We start from the raw sequence: 21,268 nt of genomic DNA on the forward strand, positions 1-21,268 counted from the left end.
GTGCTAGCATGCTAACTGTCAGCATTTTAGCAAATTTACTCATGTCTTAATGCAAATACACACATGGCATAATGTAGGGACACTATGGGACTGCCTTGGCACTTGCGGTACTTGGTGCTACCATGTTAACTGTTAGCATAACTGTTAGCATGGCTATTCATGTTATTCATGTCTAAGTGGAAAATACACATATACCATGATGTAGGGACACTATAGAGCTGCCTTGGTACATTTGTTACATAACTGTTTGCATTCAGCTAATTTCCTCAAAGGCTAATTTCCATCCAAAGGCTAACACACGCAGACATGGCATGATTCAGGGACAATATACGCTCCTATTACCCGGTATAGTAGACATAATTACAGGACTTAAATATCCATAGAGATAAATAGTACATAACATAGACTCATTCATTTTAGGATTACAGCAGTTCCTTTTTTGTCAATACTTTCCGCTGTGGCTATTGCCGCAGTAACTTAACTCACCTCGTGACCAGTGTAGAATGCTACATTTCATCACAAGGTCTTTCAATGTGTCTGCTGAATGCTTTATATTTTATTTTAAGCCATTTCTATTCTTGAGAATGCTTAATTTAGGCCAAATGTGCGTGAAATCTCCTTAAATATGCACATTTCTTGACTAATTATAGGCTTTTTTCAACCGCAAAACAGCAATAATTTATTGATTATTGTATTTTAACACCTGTGATAAAGCCTGAAGCAAAAAGTGGTGTTGAACCAATTAAAGAAACTATACCTGGTTCTTTCGGTAGTCCTGCTGGGAGTGACGCAAAACCCGGTAACACAGTCGGCAGATGTGCCTGAAGGGAGCGTGGCGCTGATCAGCGAGTTCCTCCAATCGCAGCATCGGGCCATCGCCGCTGTCTGTGAAGGGGGCCTGCAGCAGCTTGAAGATCTGCATCAGGGACAGGACGGCGGCATGTCGAGGAGGCCTGATGCTACTAGTAAACTACGTTTGGGAGACTGTACCTGCTTGAGGATGTTCTGCTCTCTCATGAGTTTCTGCCTTTCCCGGTTTGGTTTGTTGACGGTGATCTCCAGAACGTCCTGTCCGTTGTTGGGTATGTCAACAACAAAGAAGACCAAATCTTCCAAAAGCTTTGTAACTGCTCTAGATGTTCATGCAAGAAAAAATTAGTTTTAATGATTAGGTTTTCTTACTTTGCGAAAGTTCACTTATCACGGTCAGGTTCCAAACCAAATTAACTGTGATAAACAAAGTTTGTTTTTTTGTTTTTTTTACCTTCTCTCGTTCTGTGTGATGGTGCCTTTTTCCAGCTTTCCAGCAATGGAAGCTAGCACCTTGCTGGCGTCATTGGCAAAGTCCAGGTCTCGTACTTCGGCCGGCGAGACGGGCACAATGGCAAACGCCTCCTTGTCCTCTTTCAGTGCAGATGTGCCAATCTGCCATTAGCGAAAGGATTCAAGGAATTTTATTGGCATTCAACATGTAACATGTGGAATGAAATAAACCTGGGGGCCGACGAAGGACAAATAGAATAAACATTCGTTTTTAAAAACAAATAAAATTGACTAGAAATAGACAGGGCTGCACGGTGATGGAGTGGTTAGCACGCAGGCCTCACAACTAGGAGACTCGAATTCAATTCCACCCTCGGCCATCTCTGTGTGGAGTTTCTCCCCACATGTTCTCCCCGTGCATGCATGGGTTTTCTCCAGGTACTCCGGTTTCCTCCCCCATTCCAAAAACATGCTAGGTTAATTGGCCACTCCAAATTGTCCATCGGTATGAATGTGAGTGTGAATGGTTGTTGTCAATATGTGCCCTATTGATTGGCTGGCCACCAGTCCAGGGTGTACCCCGCCTCTCGCAGCAGCACCCGCTGTCGAGAGGATAAGCGGTAGAAAATGAATGAATGAATGAATAAATAGACAGGCAATATCCATAAATACTGTAACTAATATAATAGTTAGTAAAGAATGTCAGATTATGCATTTGGTTTGTTCTTCTGGATGAGTGCTTTGTTAGGTCACTGAATCGATCACAACTGGACTGTTGAGGTTGTCTTAAAAGATGAAACACCTTTTTTGTGGGACTGAAAAGGCATATCTTATCTTAGTTTCGCTCTGAAAGTACAATGACCTGGATGAATGGATGGATGGATTAAAACACAGGAATGTTCTGGATAAAAGGACATAAAAATCCCACAGAAGATACCAACTACTGTATTCACTGCCAATACTTTTTACTACATAGCGTATATAGTGGAGCCCAATTACATAATACCATTGTACTGTGTCAGTGACTTACGCGAAGCATGACAGGTTTTTCCTCCTCTTTGTCGATGGGTTGGTTGGTGCTGTGAACCCATGTGTTGGTGCACAAGTGTCTGAGACGCACGTATGAGTTCCTGCAGACAATTTCAGTTTTTCATTTATCTTGATATATCTTTTATGCTAACACCATAGATGAGGTTTGACCAAAGTATGGCCCACAGCACATTTTAAGAATACAACTAAAGAAGAAAAAGTACATATAAATTAATTCAAACAAACTGCAAACATTTATTTAAAAAAAGAACAAAATTGCATAATTTAACAAGAAAAAATGTAAATGTTAACATAAGGAATGTCTTGCAAGATTATTTCTCGTGCCCGTGTTCCTCGGAGCTACGGGTGTCCGGGGCAGAAGGCCCCCGGTAAGTTCTCCCAAGGCAAACAGGTCCTGGGTGACGGACCAGAGTGATTCAGAAGACCCTATGACAAACATCAAAATGAGGGACTGCACCTTGTCTGGATGTGGGGTGCCGGCGCCTCACATTGGAGCCAAGCCTGGGGGAAGGGCTTGCAGGCAAGAGCCCGAGGCCTTTTTGGAGTGAGGTGACTACGTAGTTTTACTGGGAGAGGTCAACACCCATGTGGGTAATGAGAGTGGGACCAGGAGGGGTGCGATTGGGACGAAGGACCTTCCTAATCGACCACCACCTGGTGTCGGATTAGATAGCTGGGGGGCGCTTTCTCATATAGAGAACGTACAGTGCATGTAGCAACCATGGTCAAAAAAACGCAATGGTAGTGGGTGTGGAGTGGGGATGTAAAAAGAAAAAAACACCGTGCATGTACGGCAAAATGTGCAGCAATAGTAGTGGTGAAGACAGTTCAATATTCCCCTGTTAATGATGGTGATGGCTGTGCTTGCGTGAGAGGCAAAGAAGAGTATGACAAGTGGATCAGACATTTTAATGAGCCTATTGGGCATTGTGGAGACAGAGATCTGACCATTTCTCAGCCTGGTGATGTCATACTATGCACATTACAGGAGAGAATTTACTCCCAAACTTTGGGTCATACTGATGGTTTGTTCTCGTTTCCAGGATGCCTTTAACTCTAACCATTTTAAAGATAGAACCTTTTGAAATAGTAATACAAAAACTGAATATTTGGGAATTACATTGAAAAAATAAATGTACCTTCAATGACGTGATATCTGTGAACACAATCCCTCATTTGTGTGATTTAAAGTGCAATTCAAATGTTCTACTACCATTAAAGACACTAGTGTGAGACAAATAGACTTGTGTGGTATATTTTAGCTTGACTGATTGACATATTCAGTTCACTTAATACATATAGTACAAATACTTATCATTTATCTTTCTGTTCATTAAATACAGTAAAAAAATATATGCTATAAAATATATATAATATAAAATAATATAATAATATAAATAATAATGTAAAATAAAAATTATAAAATAATAGATGCTATAAGAATGACAAGGAAGTGGTCGATCCACGACCGCTTTATTGAACAAAATGGGTTAAAATCGGTCGCAAGCATGCCATGTCATGCCATGCCATGCCATGCCATGTCACTACCAGCGAATGCAGCTTGAAGAATAACATTGAATGCAGCTGTCTCCGTACATGCAGCACCACACCCCCATATATTGCATACACACGAGTTTTGTGGCATGTAGATAGATGTTCAACTGTTTAGTGTGACGTGATCACGTCAAGCAAAGTGCTAGAGTGAGGAGGATGGCTGCCGTCCATGGGCGGAGACAGCTTGTTTGGTGATATTTGCCGATATCCTTCTTGCTACGTTTGCTGACAACACAAAAGCAGACGTAGCTCAGGGATTGGAATCTCCACATTTGGTATCAGAAATATACCTCTAAGTGAATTAACCTTGTATCAGAAGCCAACTTCAATACTCAATCAGCCCCATCCTGAGATGAATAAGCCCCCAAAAATAGCTACTCCTCAAGACAAGTCACTGTGTTTTGTGTTTTACTGAAACATAATCAAAGCCGAATTTAAATAGAGACAGGAGTGGTCGACCAACATCTGAGGAAAAATCAGTTTGAAATGAGGAAATAAGAATATCAAAACGGCCCCCAAATCCTCTGATACTTCAGCATGTGGCCCTAACTGGAAAAAGATTGAACCCCCCGCCATACATGCTCAGTTAAATTGTTTAATTGAGGCCAGAAAGATCTGTTAGGCAAGTGAAACATCAGCCGAACAAAAACAAAACCGCCACTTGCAATCATGTTGAGCAACAGGATGGAGAAAGGAGGTCAGGTCATTAGGTTACACATGAAAAACAACAGGTTGACCTAATGGGGGGGTTACGTGTTGTTATGAATCAATCAAAAAAAAAAACCCTCTCCCTACCTGGGCACTAGTGAGTCTCCTCCTCTTAGTGTGGTGGGGTCAAGCTCAAATATGGAAGAGATGTCATTTCCATCCGGCACAGACACAAGGGTGTACATGACTTTATCCTGCACATTTCTCAAACGGGCCCGCAAGGCCTCTTGCTCCAAGTCCAGCTGCAACCAGAGGCAAAATTGGAAAAAAAATGCTACATTTCAAAGAAAACACATGGGAGCGCCGACTATTAACGTGAGGGGATTTGTAGGAATCCTTCTAAAGACAGTATCCCTGCAACAAGAAAAGCACTCCACTAAACCAAAGGTTATTTTGCCCAATGAATGTCATAGGTTTCATTGAATGAAACGGGGCAGTTCACAAGAAAGCCAACCTCTGCAAATCTGCTATAGTCTATTCGTCCTACATCTGTGTTGTCTTAAAACCATGACACCAGCTTCATCATAACATGATATTATGTACATTGGGTTCTTCAGTGTGGGCATGTAAGTCTCCATCTGATGGAAGAACCTCAAATGCAGAGTGTAGTGCATGTGAGCAGTGCGGGTTATTTGCTGGTCGCAATATAAAGAACTCAGGATGGCTGATGATTTTGGAGCAAACTATTGTAATTCTAAATAAGCATGTCCGGTCCTGAAGGTGTAGTGAATAAAATCATGAAACCAAGTGAATTCACGACCGAGAAAGATCTGTAATGTCAAAACATTCAAATTTGTGCTCGCATCCCAGAGGCTGGCGTGAGGAGCTAGCTGACTTCAGTATAGTCATAGGCACCAGGAACACAAGAGCCTGTGGAAAGCACAAAAGATCCTGGCCACGTGAACATTAAAATACAGCATTTTTTTTTTTTAAATATAGGTTTTCATTATCGAGAAAAAAATTCTGATTCCGATGTCTACCGATATCTGACTGATATAATTTTTTATGCTGATATCCGGACGATATTATCGGCCATCCCTAGCTATATTGTATAATAACAGACCTAAGGGTTCAAATGTTGTTCCCGCATTTTTGATTAATTGGAGACTCTAATCAGTGGTCCTCAATATAGGCGACCCTCAGCTTGTCCCCCAAGTACCCCAAACATCCCCAGCCTAACCGGGGAAATGCATGCTCAACAATGTTGGAATTCTGATTACATTAATAATAATAATAATACAGAGTGTGAAATAACTTGAATCCTGATTTTACAATGCAGAAATCGTGTAGTTTTGAGTGTAACTACAAGTATGTTTTTCAGTCTATTTTCATTAAATTGTGAATAGAAAAATGAAGCTTCTGTGTTCAAATGTGGCTGCTTGATACGTTTCTGCATACACACTTCTGCTGTGAATTTAATGTAATTTAATGGAGCAGCGCCATGAACGCCTCATAACAAATAATGCTAAAAGTAACTTTTAGTCCAGTACAATTTATTGTAAATGTTTTTCCCTCACAGCGTCTGCTGAGGAAATTGAAGACCCCTACTCTAAATTGAATCTCGAAGTGATGGCATGGCAACCGGTCCAGGGTGTACCCTGTTTCTCGCCCAGTCATCTGGGATAGGCTCCAGCTCAGCTGTAACGCTGATGAGGACAAGGGGTGTAAAAATGTATGGATGGAGTAATATTACTACATTATGATATGAAGGAGGCAGCGTCTCTGATGCATTATCAGCACAACATCGCCATCTGCTGGTCAAAAACATAGTATAGCAATATCTGGAGGTTTTTTTGGTTTGTTTGTTGGCAGTTTTAAGCCATAATACAAACATATAATTTGCTGTGATGCACTCAGTTTGGGAGTGAAAAGGCTACTTTATTTTACTGTAGGAGAGCAGTGTGGTGGTCTTACTGAGGGGCGTGACTCCAGACCCTCCTCTTCATACTCTGGATTCACCTGCACACACAAGAATACAGATGCACAGTTGTTTTCAAATGACTTGACGGTTTGAATATTCAGTCTTTTGTGGAGGGTTTGCACGTATGCATGCAAATTGCTGCTACTAACAACAATGCAGGAGTCATTCGTGTAATCCTTTTGTCAAAGCAATATAACGTACTGTACTCAGTACTGTACTACTGTACTGTAGTGCAGTCTACTCAAACAGTTCATTAGGGAGGTTGGCAAAGTCTGACCTCTGCCGCCAGGTAGTGTCCAGTGGCCAGGTGTTTAAATCTGAACAAGCTGTTCCAGTAGCCTGCCCCCCCTCGACATGGATCGTGCTGCACAACCTGATGTATGTACACACACACAATCAACATGTTAAAGGCTGCGGCAAATAAGTATTATTCACCACTTCTTCATCCCTCACCTCTATCTCCCAGAGGGCCTTGCTGCTGGTCGCAGAGGTAGCCGACTGCCGTCCGGTGGTGCGGAGGAACACGTATTGCTTTTTCCTGTGATCATCACATGTGAGGAATTTTTCCTGCTCAGCATGAAACAAGCGTACCACATCGCCCTAGAAACAAACACAATGAAGTGTTGTTGTTAATGCTTGCTTGCAATTAGCCAGGAACAAAATGTACTTTTATCTATGAACAGCATGTGCCTCCCAAGATATTTTACCAACTTAAATAAAAAAAACTGTAGGCACTGCTTGCACTGGAGCAGATCAAATGCAATTACAGTAGGCTCTTGTTTATGGCAGTTCATTGGTTCCAGACCTGACTGTGATAAGGTAATTTACTAAAAATAGGTCATATTCAACCACAAAACAGCGGGATTTATTAATATATGTTTTTAAAAACCTAAACCCGGTGAGGATGATGAGTGGAGGGGCAAGGGGGAGGGACGCAAGAGTTTCATTGTACTTCATTACAAATTTAACTTTAAAGAGTGGACGGTCAGAGCTCACTTGAACTTTATTATAAACTTCAGCAGCAGGTGCAATCATCATTATACACATTGGCCTGCCTCACTTTTTGTAATGCATCTCTCTTAAACCTTTCCCCCTACAACCTGCGTTAATTGATATACACAATGCACTCTGAAATACTATACTCTGAAATACACAGTGAACATGAACGCGTCACAAGAGCACGGCACAATGCTCAAAAGGAGGAAAGACGGAGAAAGACACTGAGATGTTCATTGTTCTGTGTTTGTTCTGTAATAAACCACACACAGTAAAGATGATTAAAGACATCCCTTGTCAGAATCTGTCTATAGTGCCCCGACTCTGACAGAACCACAATCCATTAGCTCCATTCCACGGACGAGGTTGTAAGGCCGATAATGCACTTCATCTATCCATCTTCTATGCCGCTTATCCTCACGAGGGTCGCGGGTGTGCTGGAGCCTATCCCAGCTGACTTCGGGAGAGAGGCGTATTCAGTATTTGACTTTTATAAGTGGGTCACGACTCTATGAGCATGGGCGAGTGTGGGTAAAAGAGCAGTTGAGATACATGCATTACATGTATGCACCAAGTGTGACTGGAGAACACCAAGCTCATGACAATCTATTTAAAAGGGGCTGACATCAAACCAACCCCTTTTAAGACGATCTCCTGATTGTCGCTCCATTTCATGAACAAGACGATCTTCCAGCTTGTGTTGCAGTTGACTGAATTGACCTGGGAAAGTAAAAACAAAGAAACACATCACAGATGGCCAAAACAATGTTTTCATTGTGGTTCATTATTATGGTTGACTGTATTTGTATAATTGCATATTAATTGGATGCACAAAGAAATAAAACATGATTACATTTCATGCAGTATGTGCCCTTTCCCTTAAGAAGTGTTACTCGATGTTCCAAACATCTAGGAATATACTTTTAACTGCAGTCATGACAAAGAAAAAGGAAATCCTTGTGTCCCCTTGGGTGAAGAGAAAATAGTACTTTCTATAAATAACTGCGTTGGTGTGACTCGAGCAATATGCGAGTAAAAACACTCTCTCCGTTGTGAGAACTAAATCATAACATTGTGCGTGTGGAGTGAGAGCGAGCAGCTGCTGAATAGGCCGTGTTTTGCATCAGCCGGATGATTACCGAGCAGCTGCGATGAGTTATTAAGGCATTAATAAAGGGTCTGTCTATATATCTATCTATTCTTGACAACCAAACAAGCCCAGATGGACATTAAAACGCGGCTGATGATATGCAGCGGTGGTGCCGACACACCTCGTTGCATCCCGGGTTGTCCACAAGCTGGTGTGTGCTGGCATGGAGGGGCTGGCCTGCATTGACTGGGTTCAAGACCACCTTGTCGCCAATCACCACCTGTAATGGGAAACAAATAAAACCATTCTCACTGCACCAAACTACGTCATGCAGCGGGGATCAAGGTGTCCTGCAATAGCTCAGCCGACTTTGGGAGGAGCTTATCCTTATCCAGAGTGCCTTGATACCACCTTGATTTATTTTGGCCCTGACCTACAACACCATGCTGGTGCCAAGAACACAACAAGCTTTGTGACCAGGTGAGACACAACTACGGACACGTGGCACAGATCCATAGGGACAGATCGGAACTGAATGGGGACTTGGGGTTAATGAATTATTGGCACATTTAATGACACATTTATGGATTTAATTCCAATTGTATTTGATTAATGACACATTTAAAGTACATTTCATAAATTCATGGCATATTAAATTAAAAAAGCATGGCAAATTAAATAACAGCTGTCTTCGGGCAAGAGGCGGGGTACACCCTGGACTGGTCGCCAGCCAATCACAGGGCACATATAGACAAACAACCATTCACACTCACATTCATACCTATGGACAATTTGGAGTCGCCAATTAACCGAGCATGTTTTTGGAATGTGGGAGGAAACCGGAGTACCTGGAGAAAATCCACGCATGCACGGGGAGAACATGCAAACTCCACACAGAGATGGCCGAGGATGGAATTGAACACTTGGACCGAATTCAATTAATCACAATTAAATATTTTTATTCACAGCCCTAATGAGAATTTTATTTATTGGAGAATAAACTTTTTGCAGTTTGCAGTTTTTAATGAAAAAACATGAAACTTAAACTAACAAAATTTAATAAAGCTGTTTACACCAGAGCTAAGCATTTTTATGATTTGCATTTTGTTGAGCCGGACTGTGATCTTAAAACCGCAAAGTACACACCGAACCGTGATTATGGGGTACCGTTACACCCCTAATCCATACACACATAGCCTCCGTATTTTAAGGAGTTACAATGGAGATTGTGAAAAGGAGGTGAAGAAGCGTGTGCAGGCAGGATGGAACAGGTGGAGAAAAGTGTCAGGTGAGATGTGTGATAGAAGAGTTTAAGCTAAAATGAAAGGAAAGGCATACAAAACTGTGGTGAGACCAGCCATGTTGTTTGGTCTAGAGACAGTGCCACTGAGGAAATGACAGGAAGCAGAACTGGAGGTAGCAGAGATGAGGATGCTGAGGTTCTCATTGGGAGTGACCAGGATGGATAGGCTCAGGAAGGAGTACATCAGAGGCACATTACATGTTAGAGGCCTTGGAGATAAAGTCAGAGAGGCCAGACTGAGATGGTTGGGACATGTCCAGAGGAGACATAGTGAATACATTGGTAGAATGTATTCATATTCTAGGTGAGGAGGCTGCCAGGTAGGAGGCGTAAAGGAAGACCAAAGAGGAGGTTTATGGAGGTAGTGAAGGGGAGACAGATGCAGAAAACAGGGATGGATGGAGGAGATTGATTTGCTGTGGCGGCCCCTGAAGGGAAAAGCCCAAAGAGAAAGAAGAAGACTGTGCAAAGTTAAAAATTGGGAGTTACAGAAACAGATATTCAGGTTTTGGTCAGTTGTGTCTGTCTTTGCAAAAGGACAGGAAAGAGGAAACAAGAATGACCGGAAACAGGACGTTCCCCCACTTTATGAGGCCAATGTGACATCTTATGATTTCCACTGGACTTACCCATGTTCAGATTATTCCTTGTCTTAAATAGTCAACTCAGACCTACTCAAATGTTGGCAATCTGAAAGCCTGTATTCAGTCGCTGAACTACCAACACACTCCATGCAACTACTGGAGTGTGGCCTCAAAGGTGTATAAGCTGACTCACACTGTCACCGATGGATCGCAGCTTGTAGAAGGGCTGAATGTAGAACCAGGAGCCTTCGTTCCCAGCAGTGTCCAGCATCACCCTCATGGCATTCTTCTCCAAGAGTGCTGGCAATCGCTTGTTCACCGTCAGGTACTTGTTGCTCTTCAGATGGAGAAGCTGAGCAGAAATAAGACACCGTGTTGGTTTGTTGCTGTCATTTTGAGAAGTCTCTAATAGGGACAGACTGTTTATTTTTCCCGCGGGCCGGACGAAGTTGCTGATGAAGTTGCTGTGTGAGCCAGCGGCCCAGATTTTGACAAGTAGTCCTGAGATGATGGTTATCCTGTGATTGCAGTCTAGGTCACATGTTTAAGACAAACCTGAATGACATTCCCGTACTGAATGACTGTTCCGAGCAGCTTTTTGTTTTCAGAGTCATTTTGCTTCTTCTCCAGGTCAGCTGCATGCTGGGAGGCAAAAGACAAATAAGGGAGGAGTCAACTCAAACGCACAGATGGTAACTCTCCTGGCTATTTAGTGCATTATTATTATCAAGAGATACAATTACAATGACAAACACATGATTGATTGCTGATATGAATGCAGTTACAGAGGAGCCAATTAACTTAAAAATGGTATTTCACCAACAACTTTCCCATTTTCATGGTAAAGTAGAGATCCCAATCTTCCATTTTATGAGCTTGTGGTCAGACTGCTTTAAAAGGTATTGTACCACAGCTGAAAGGGAGGAAGGAGATTGTGGAGGAAGAAAAGATAGGACGATGGGAGGCCTTATAAATGTCTATAAAAGGGATGTTTAAAATTTTACTTCCACCAATGCACTTAATCTCTTAGAAAATTCAGTGGTACAGAACATGTAAAATTCCATTCAAATCCTCTGCAGCGTTATATCAAGCTTGAACTAAATCTGTGTTGAGTGTTTGAGCCGTGTGGACAGCTAAGTGTTAGTGGCCTCGGGCCAAAGTGATGGCGGTGAGACCGGCATGTTGTCGCTTCGCTTACATGGAGCTTGTTAAGGAGCACTGTGTCTGTGTTTCCGCCGGGCTTCGCTGCTTTCCAGAACTGCTTCTGGGCTGAGTAGCGGTTCATCGGGCACAGTCGAAAGAGACAGTCTTCATAGGGTGAAGAGAGAAACAGAGTTATAATTTTTTTTTATTTTTTAGATTAAGTCATAAATCAGGAGCAACATCATTCTTCTCAAACCAAAAAAATATTGATTCATATATGACAACTGATGCCATGTCGAACCCCTGACTGAAAACATAATCCATTCAACACATCCTCCAACGAGCTTCAATTTAAACACTATTTTCCCCATTGGAAAAAATGGAATTACTCTGTTTGTAAAATCACAGCATAATATACTACTTAAAAGTACTCATGTTGTCACGCTCTTCGGTGTCTCAGGTCTGTCTGTGATTATATTCTTGTTTTTCTCCATTTGTGTTGTGTCGCTCTCCCTCCTCCTGTGTTCCCTGCTCAGACCCTGACACCTCCTGAGCTGGGCGCGTAGCTACTGGGACCCTGCAGCTGTTTCCAATTAGTTCCCTTCTTATCCTCCTCACCTGCAGCCAGCCAGTGCTGGATTATTCTCTATGGTGGAGTCTTCATGCCATGTGCTTTATCGCTCACCTACCCTTTCTCTTCCGCCAACCGCAGCTTGCTTCGCCACTCCTTGCCATCCGGCCGACCTGTACTCCCGCACCCGTCCAGCTCATGTGGTATAACCTTCAATGTTTTTTCGTCCACGGTGCTACCTTTTGTTTGCACCGTCGCCCTGAGCTCCTGTTTCTGTCCACATTTTTGTGTTTTTAGTAAATTATTTTGAACCGCTCGATATGTCCCTGTGTCTGCATCCTGGGATCCATTCACACTGCTCAGCTGAGCATGACACATGTCATGTTTTGATGCATTTTAGGTAGCACAGGGTGAGGATTTACCAATGACATGAATAACTGTTCTGTTCACAGTGACATGAAAAAAATAGATATAGGTCACATATAAGCCAAAAAATAATAATAATAATCATGTGAACGTATCCTCCGTCTCCCTTTCTCTCTCTGGAACCAATAAACAAGGGATTGCTATACTTACTTCTTTGTCTGTCAAAAAGCAGTGCTTGGAACACACTGTGGTACAATTACCTTAGAGCATCGGTTGAAGAGTATTGTACTGCAGAAAATAATGTGTTACTACAAAAATCTCAAGAAAAAGGCAACAATGCCAATCCCAACAATTAACAATGCAAACGAGACAGACCATCTTAACACTTCAACTGAAATTGGGATGTTCTAAAAAAATTTGACTTGTAGTCTAATACAATTCCATGAAATTGAAAAGGCGTTGTTTTTGGACTAAATGTACTCATTTTTAAAATACCAGTTAGGACACCATTTAAGCAACAGCGCTGTTAGAAAAGTACCGATTTTGCACTAGAATCGGCTCATTTATAAATAACCCTAATAATGACACTGTGATGTACTGTACATTTTCCCTTGGAACTTTTCTCACATATGTGTGTGTGTGTGTGTGTGTGTGTGTGTGTTTGTGCTTCAAAGACATCCACAATTCTCAGGAATGAACATACTAAAGGTTTAGTGAGATTCAGAAAACCTTGTGTGTGTGTGCAACGTGTGGTCATGTCCTGCGTAAGGCGTGTGAGCGTGTACGAAACCCCCGGGGAGAGCTTTGCCACAGCAGTATGGTCAGTCAGAAACAACAATAGTATGATCTTATCAGTTAACGGACTACTCGTTTTCATAGATAGTGAAGGGAGGTTATTATGCCAATTTACATGAGGACACGGTTGATCTAATGAGCTTCCTCTTCTTGCCCATACTAGTTCCTCTTCTTCAGCTGCACGACAATCCACTTTACGTTTTCTCAGACTGTTCCGAGATGATGGAGAGGAACAAAAGAAACTAAGAATAAATCTGATCATCCTTGGCCTGTTGGTCATCCAGCTATGGTTGCAGCAACATGTCCAAATATGGCCAGACAAGAATAGGGGAGTGGGACAGAGACGAGGGTGGGGATTCTCTATCTTTCCCCTCCATATTATTTTATCCCCTCTTTGCCTTTCGGAATTCTGCAAATTTACCAAAGTTAAATGTCTGTCTGAGAAAAAAAAAAGTTCTTCTAGCCACCCGCAGCGCCATTAGATGTGGCTTAGTGTAGTTATGAGGCACAATACTGCTAGAAAAACACAGAAAAGGAAGTGAGGGAGAAATGAGGAAGACAGGAAGAGAGTGAAAGAATGTGAAGCAGAAAGAAAGACTGCAGCTCAACTTAACTTACTGAATGAGCTTGAACAGCTTTGCACAAGCTGACAAACCTGGGGATGCTACACTTTCTTTACTGTCACAGTTGTTTATAGCAACACAACATTAGCCGGCAGAGAAAGCTTACTTTTACAGCCAGTCAAGTGTGAGAGAACATGTGGCTGTCATCCTACTGAAACCAGAATCAGAATTCCTTCTGGGGTCACTGGGCAGGAGAGCTGCTGGGACCAGTCCAGCAGTTCAGATATCTCCAGGAATCATTAACATTCTTCTAACTAACAACAATCCTTTACTAGAGGGAAAACATCCCATTACCCCACGCAACACTCTAGAATAGTTCTACCCACTTAGCAAATGTTCTTCATTATCAGCTACATTAAGGACGTAAATTACAGACTTAAAAGGAGAACTGCACTATTTTTGCAATTTTGCTCATCATTGAACTGCAATTCATCTATTCCAGAAAGCCAAAAATGTTAACACAAAATAATGTTTAGATGAGAAAGGCACTGGCACTGCAAATGCATCTAAATGCCAAATGAAAGGGATAAATGAATATTAAATGTCACTTTTACCTCAACCTTCATGTTATGCCAGGAGTTATTTCTAATGGAGCTTATTTTGCAGTCGTAATCAAAAGAAAAGCAGAGACTTGGCGTGGCGTAACTGTGTTACTTAAAGACCTACAGCGTCAATCACTGATTACATCATAAATAGGTGACGGAGCTGACTTTAGGTTCCTGCTTCCATGTATTTGTGAGCAATACATATACAGGCAATACAGGCTACATACGTAGATCCATCTATACACTCATCCATAGATATATACATACATACATACATGGAAAAACACATTTGGACTGCACAAGATATTGAAAAAATATCACCACATCAAAAACATGTGCGATAAATTCAAATTTATAAATAAGACTTCCATGCACACTTTGGCAAATCCGGCGCAACCTTGAGGTGCCATTTTGCTATTGGTCAAAGCGACCCCTGCTCTCAGTCTCATTGGAGGACCTGAAGGTTTAACAAGGGTGGCGGGTAACGAAGACACGGATGGAGACCACAGCAAAGAGCAGCGTTTTCCTAAAAGACACTGCACCGCCGGAATTTGGTACTACTTTGGTTTTACAACACAGGACGAATGACAGACAAATGTTCTTTGCAAGTCATGCCGTAAAACGGTGGCTAAGTCAAGGGGGAACATGAAAATCTCCACAGCCACCAACAACACAACACCTTAATGGAGACCTTAATGCTGTGTATTCACAATCTCAAACTGCACAGCCTCCGCAGGTAAAGTCAGGTAAACAAAAGGCAAAGTTTAGATTTCAATATGGAGCAAAATGCTCACTCTCCACTATCCTTGAGATGTTCAACACATGTGAAGTTTGTAAAGGGAGAGCTTAGTGGATTTTTATGCTAGCACATGTGGTCCATTTGAACCACCAAGCCCTACACTCAAAGAAATAATTTGTTGGGTGAACGTAATAAAATTATGGAAAGAATTTCCATCTAATTAAAATGCTGTCATTTAATGAGATACAATTTTGTTGAACCAACTAATTGCAAATATGTTGAGTGAACATGTCTGTATTAAATATTGGCGTTACCATTACAATGTTTAAATCCAACTTAATTTGTATAGGTTGTTTTAATATATTTACTAAGGTAGAAGCTGACTTATTTTCATTTGGTTACATTAACGTCTATATGATGATGGGTATCTTATTTTTACAGGCTAGGTACAGCTACAATTTTAAAAGGTAAAATAACACCAGTTATTTCATCCTGATTTGACAAAACTTAAAGTTCAGTCAACAAAAAGTTGACTAAGACAAAACTTTTTAAAAAGGAAAATAAACTCTAAAATAGTACTTATTTGGAAAAAGACCACAAAACAGACTTGATTTGTAAAATGACTGTATTCTTCAAAACAGGCAAACAATGACAGACAAAAATGCATATCTTGACTTGATTGCCACTACTCTTTATGAACTTAAAGTCCTCTGTCATGAACCTGAGATTGGCTGATGACACGCTCTCTTCGCAGTATCTCTTTGGGTTGATGAAGCTGAAGAACCAGTCCTTTTCACAGGTGGATGGCAGATGTAGGTGAACTTGAACAGGAGACCCTTTTAGTTTGTGACACAGGACATATTCATAGTATCAAGTTCCTGGGATTAATTGAGACAAGAGTGAGGACAGGTCAGCTTCGTTTCGTGACTAACAACCAAAGGAACACATGTCAAAGGTTAATAAAAAGCTTAAATAATACATAATCATGCAGTTTTTCTTAGTTATGAACTTTTCCTCACAGTTTGACATATTTCTTAAAAAACTTAAAAATAAAAAATAAAATATAAATGTGAACAGTACTTTTACTACTTTGAAAAATATTTCATATTTGTTGCAATAAGTATCTAAAATACATAAAAAACGAAAGAAAGATCACAGAATTAAAAGGGAAAGTGAACTTACCAATTGAGATCTTTCGCCATCAGGGATGGTTTAACTTTTGATGGATGCAATATGATTGCCGTGAGGATCCCCAACTCTCTGCTATGGCGCTTCTCCACCGGAAGCTACCTTAGCTGATGAATAGGGCCTGTCACGTGTTACTGCCACCTTCTGCTCTGGAGAGGTATTGCAAATGGGATTCCAATCTGAACCCATTAGGTTATGCTGACATAAAGCGATAAAGTAGTTTTAAAGATTTTGCTTGTCATGTTAAAACTACATGATTGAAAAATGTCTAACCACTAAACATGAATAAATATAGCAGAAACTACATGTTACATCTTCCATGTCTATATGTGCCCTGTTATTGGGTGGCCACCAGTCCAGGCTGTACCCCGCCTCTCACCCAAAGACAGCTGGCATAGGCTCCAGCACCCCCCACGACCCTCATGAAGATATAAAAATGTTTATATTATAAGAACAAATGCTAAAAATGCTTGTTTAAAGTTTGAAGTTTTAACTATTAAGTTTTCCAGGTACAAAACTGAATGTAGATGTTCAGGTTTTGTCAAGCTGTGTCTTTCAAGTTGAACATGAACATACATGTGACAGCTCAACAACTATACTAACATAAAACACACAAAAAGGGGTTGTTATACATCAAATGTATTTTATTTACTTAAATAACACCATGAGCTATTTACAGTTTTGACATTTACAGTTTTGAACTTTGTGTGTGTATGTGTACATGCACGTATGTGCGACATATGAGCAACTCTCTCCGTAGCAGTCACAACATCTGGCAGGGGACCTAAAGTCACACATTGCATAAGACTTCCATTCTGTGTTAAGTCAACAACAGCCTCAATGATCTCCGTTGTATAAACCCCTACTCGCTTCAAAGTTCTTAGAGGAAGTATCTAATCATTCCTCGCGCATTCAAGACACCAACAGCTTCCCTTGGCCAGTTCCAGTAAGGTGTCTCCCTCGCCAGGAAAACGACGCATTCATGCTGGGCTTATTTGGGGAGGAATGCAGCAAAGACAGATCTGTTACTGTAATTAACTGGCGTACATTTATGTCTTGTAAGCAATGCTTATTTGGGCTGGAAAGAGTGAATGGTCATTTTGTGCTACTGACTAGTATGCCTTGCTCCAATGCATATCGGTGCACAAACCAGGAAAAGTCTAAAATGTCCACACAAATAGAGTCAAATCTTGGTTTTCATATGCCCCATTTAAACTGCACAATCTGGAGTGGCCTTTTATAGAGGCCAACCTAAGGCACACACATGCAATTAGCATGCTGTTTGGTCAGCATTTTGATATGCTAAACATGTGAGGTGGATGAGTTAGAACAATCGTAGAAATGTAGGCCTCGTGTGTATACAGAAAATGTTCTAGATCTTTGAGCACAGCTCATAAAAAATGGGAGCAAAACCTGTTTCATAAATCTTTTTGTTGAGTGTAAAATAATAATGATGATAGTCTAGTACCACTGTTTTGCCAAATCCTTCAACTGAAAAACTCGATAGAGCGCAGACCTCCACCATGGTTTTACCCTTTTATGGATATCCTCCTGCGCATGCCTGAATTTTGTCAGATGAAATAATTATTCTCAGAGAAGTTAGACTTCAGATCTGATGCTCAAATAGAAAGAAAAAAATATCTAGATTATTTTTTGCAGCTCATAAGTTTTAAAAAATGGCTAGGGACTGATTATTGTTATATTGCAACTGTACTAAATTGCCTTGTTTTTACTGCCATCTCAGTTCCTTGCCACGTGTCAGTGCAAAATATACCCCACAGCCCACATGAGTGAAAGTCCGATTACATGCAGAGTACTTGTGTTTACATTAGGAGGAAATGTTGAGCATACCTCCGTGATGACAAGACAAGAACCCGCGGACACGGTTAGCACAACCTTGTCTGCGCCCATGCAGCATCCTCTGCGGAAGAATTCTGCTGTGTGGTGCATGAGGACAGGCTAGAGTCTGCTCAAGCATAGTGCACAAAGAATGCTGCAAACCAGCACTAGTGATTGTGCAATGATTGATATTGCAACACAATTTATTTTTAACTGGTCAGCATGTGATTTTCACAGGCAGTAGTTGAATATGAATGATGACTATAATACCAATAAGGCAATTTGACTCGAGAGTGTTTTGACCTACAACATCATACTGTAAATGTAGAGCACAATAAAGTACAGAGCAACATGTAGGACACTGTAAACTCCTTACAAAACGTGCAGCAATACCATGTGACCCAGTCTGTTCTCAGGAGAATTTAGTAAAGTAATTCCTCACCATGTCATGCTTTGAATTTCAACACTTACCGAGGCTTTTGTTCGGTGGAGTAAATATTAAACCAAACAGCGGAAAATGGTGCCTGTTCACAGGGTCACACACTGTGGTCCAGTTTGTAGTGCACAAAAAGTGGTGATGCGCAGTGTGGTATTCAGGCACAGGGTGGATGGCTACCATCTAAACTCACGTAAGTCATGCAGTCTGTCATATCCATTTTACGCAGCTCTGATATGACCCCCTACAATACTTTAACGTGTGTGTGACGGTTTTATTAGAGTGTTTTTTTGTCTTAACAGAAACAATCTTCATAATGTAGCGTCGCTGGGAGCACTTCCTGTTTCCCAGAATGCTTTGCTGTACAGTGTTTGTAAAGGCTAGAAAGCACATGGTTGGAGCTCACATAGTAGTTGATTAATATTCTGCATTATACGTTGGTAGTGTGTCATCTGTTTTTAACCACATATCATGTTGCTGTGTGTGTGTTTGTGTGTGTGTGTGTTGGGGCATTGTATTTCTATTAATTTTGTATTTGTATTTGTGTCAAATTTAACACCCAACCCCCCCCCCCCCAGGAAAAATATTAATTAAATTAAATACAAATACAAATAATAATAATTACAACAATAGAATAATAATAATTATTGTAACATTTTTTTCCTCACATAAATCCACCAATGAACCTGTAAGGAAAAAAACAGGGGTTTATTGTGTTCCAAGCTGCTGTTTCAAGTGTACGCTATAGAGGGCAATCCGCTAGAGCAGGGGTCAGCAACCCGCGGCTCCAGAGCCGCATGTGGCTCTCCAGCCTCTTTGTTGCGGCTCCCTTTGCAATGCTTTAATATTTTTTAGCACCCGTGTGGTGAAAATGCACGTCTTTGTTATGAGTTTACAAAAATCCAACTTTGTGTGAGACCATGAATGCATCCTGACTGAGTTCTGACTGGTGACTGAATGAGCAGACAGGATGCTATCCAGTTCTCTCTGACAGGTTAACATGAAGGGAAATGAGTAATACTTTGAGTTATTTGAGTTATTAATTATTATTAATGAGTTATTTGACGATTCTAAAAAATAAATTAGAGCTCATTTAAAAACAAAAGTTTATCTCCAGTACTAGCAAGAGTACTCCAACTCGTCTTTTTTTTTCCCTCCAATGTTGTTTTAAACATACAACGTTTTGCGGCTCCAGGCTATTTTTCTTTAGTGGGCAAGTGGGTGAAATGGCTCTTTTCATAGTAAAGGTTGCCGACCCCTGCGCTAGAGCAAGCGTTTGGAGGAAAAAGTGTGGAATAAGAGGTGGAATAAGAGATGGAGGAAGTGTTGGGGAGTGTGACGAGAGTCAGCGTCCAAGACAAGTGCTGTATGTTGCTGTTCCAAATAAAGGGCCAACTGAATACAGCCATCCTGACGTCGAGTTATTCAGCCGCCATTACAATATCACATGAACATGAACCCCCCCACACCTAACCCCACACTAACTTAAAAGGTTCCGTTCCGAATACTGTATTCGGGTTCGACTCCACCTCTAACTGTGACATAAGGATGAATGTTTCAAGATCGGTAGATCATTGCAACCCTAAGAGCGTGGGAATTCAGTAGGTCTGAACCAAACATAGGCTTGTTGATTTGAGGAGACTCACATTAATAGAAACATAAATCTTTCAATATGTACAGTATATAACGGTCAACATGGAAAAATTATGAAACTGAAACTTTGAGTGCAGTCCACAGTCACCTCACACTGACATGAAGACCTCTTTTGATCAGGAGCAGCTGACAAAGTCGACTTACCAAAGGCACTTTAACCCCACTCAGCGTGATCCAAGTGTGTTATGCAAGCAACAGTTAGACTAGTAGTTCTAATTAGTCTATTACTTCAACCACAAGTCCTTGTTAGTGCATTAGTATAAAAATTGGACCCACTGAAAAGAAGAGGCTCACAACTTCTGATGCATATTGTTGGTGAAAAGACAATACTAGGTTGTGAGCCAAGAAAAGGCAGGAGGGCCTAGGATTAAAGAAGGACAAGTGATTAGCCAAATCCTTCCGCACAAGTGAGCCATCACATGCAAATTCCAAAAACAGGGACAATTTAGATCAATTTTCACTTCTGCATAACTAATATAGTCAGACTTGACTCAAACCAGCAGAAGTACAACTTGAGCAAAGTGAATTAACAACACACAACATTTTGACTTTTCCTCCTCATCTATGCATGGCCAGTAAACCGGTAAGTTGTTGGAGAGTGTGAGAGGACACGGCCAGTCACGAGTGATCAAAGAAAACACTTTCAGTTTTGCTTTCATGACTTATCCTAAACATAAATGTCAAAAAGTCTTAAAATCCTTATCTGGGACGACCAAACATTTTCAAGCTCATGTGATATGATTGGGCATTCGTATGGAACAAGAGAGCCACTGAGAGAGAATTTCCTCAATAGATGGCAACGACTGAATGCTCCTCGGCTACTTTTAAGGATGCGTTCACAACTGCTATGTTTGCTTCAGTTAAAATGTAAACTCTGGTGCTTTTGCTCAGGTCCTTTGGT

General features: G+C 41.1%; 1 protein-coding gene across 9 annotated transcripts in view; it reads right to left on the bottom strand.

Annotated features, from left to right (window-relative positions):
• LOC131106077 (inositol 1,4,5-trisphosphate receptor type 1) overlaps window positions 1–21,268 on the bottom strand; it is a 101,206-nt gene that overhangs the window by 72,767 nt on the left and 7,171 nt on the right. For all 9 annotated transcript variants that reach the window (XR_009120047.1, XM_058054812.1, XM_058054804.1 and 6 more), the window contains exons 4-16: window positions 11,668–11,777; window positions 11,025–11,111; window positions 10,663–10,821; window positions 8,764–8,862; window positions 8,129–8,212; window positions 6,950–7,096; window positions 6,774–6,869; window positions 6,490–6,534; window positions 4,663–4,817; window positions 2,294–2,393; window positions 1,265–1,425; window positions 991–1,132; window positions 758–916 (exon numbers count right to left, since the gene is read on the bottom strand). Coding sequence is in view for 8 of the 9 variants with exons in the window: in XM_058054812.1 (XP_057910795.1) it covers window positions 758–916; window positions 991–1,132; window positions 1,265–1,425; window positions 2,294–2,393; window positions 4,663–4,817; window positions 6,490–6,534; window positions 6,774–6,869; window positions 6,950–7,096; window positions 8,129–8,212; window positions 8,764–8,862; window positions 10,663–10,821; window positions 11,025–11,111; window positions 11,668–11,777 (1,544 nt within the window). In the remaining variant the exon portion in view is untranslated. The remainder of the gene's footprint in view (window positions 1–757; window positions 917–990; window positions 1,133–1,264; window positions 1,426–2,293; window positions 2,394–4,662; window positions 4,818–6,489; window positions 6,535–6,773; window positions 6,870–6,949; window positions 7,097–8,128; window positions 8,213–8,763; window positions 8,863–10,662; window positions 10,822–11,024; window positions 11,112–11,667; window positions 11,778–21,268) is intronic.

Source organism: Doryrhamphus excisus, chromosome 18 (genome assembly GCF_030265055.1).
Source record: "Doryrhamphus excisus isolate RoL2022-K1 chromosome 18, RoL_Dexc_1.0, whole genome shotgun sequence".
Classification (NCBI taxonomy): domain Eukaryota; kingdom Metazoa; phylum Chordata; class Actinopteri; order Syngnathiformes; family Syngnathidae; genus Doryrhamphus; species Doryrhamphus excisus.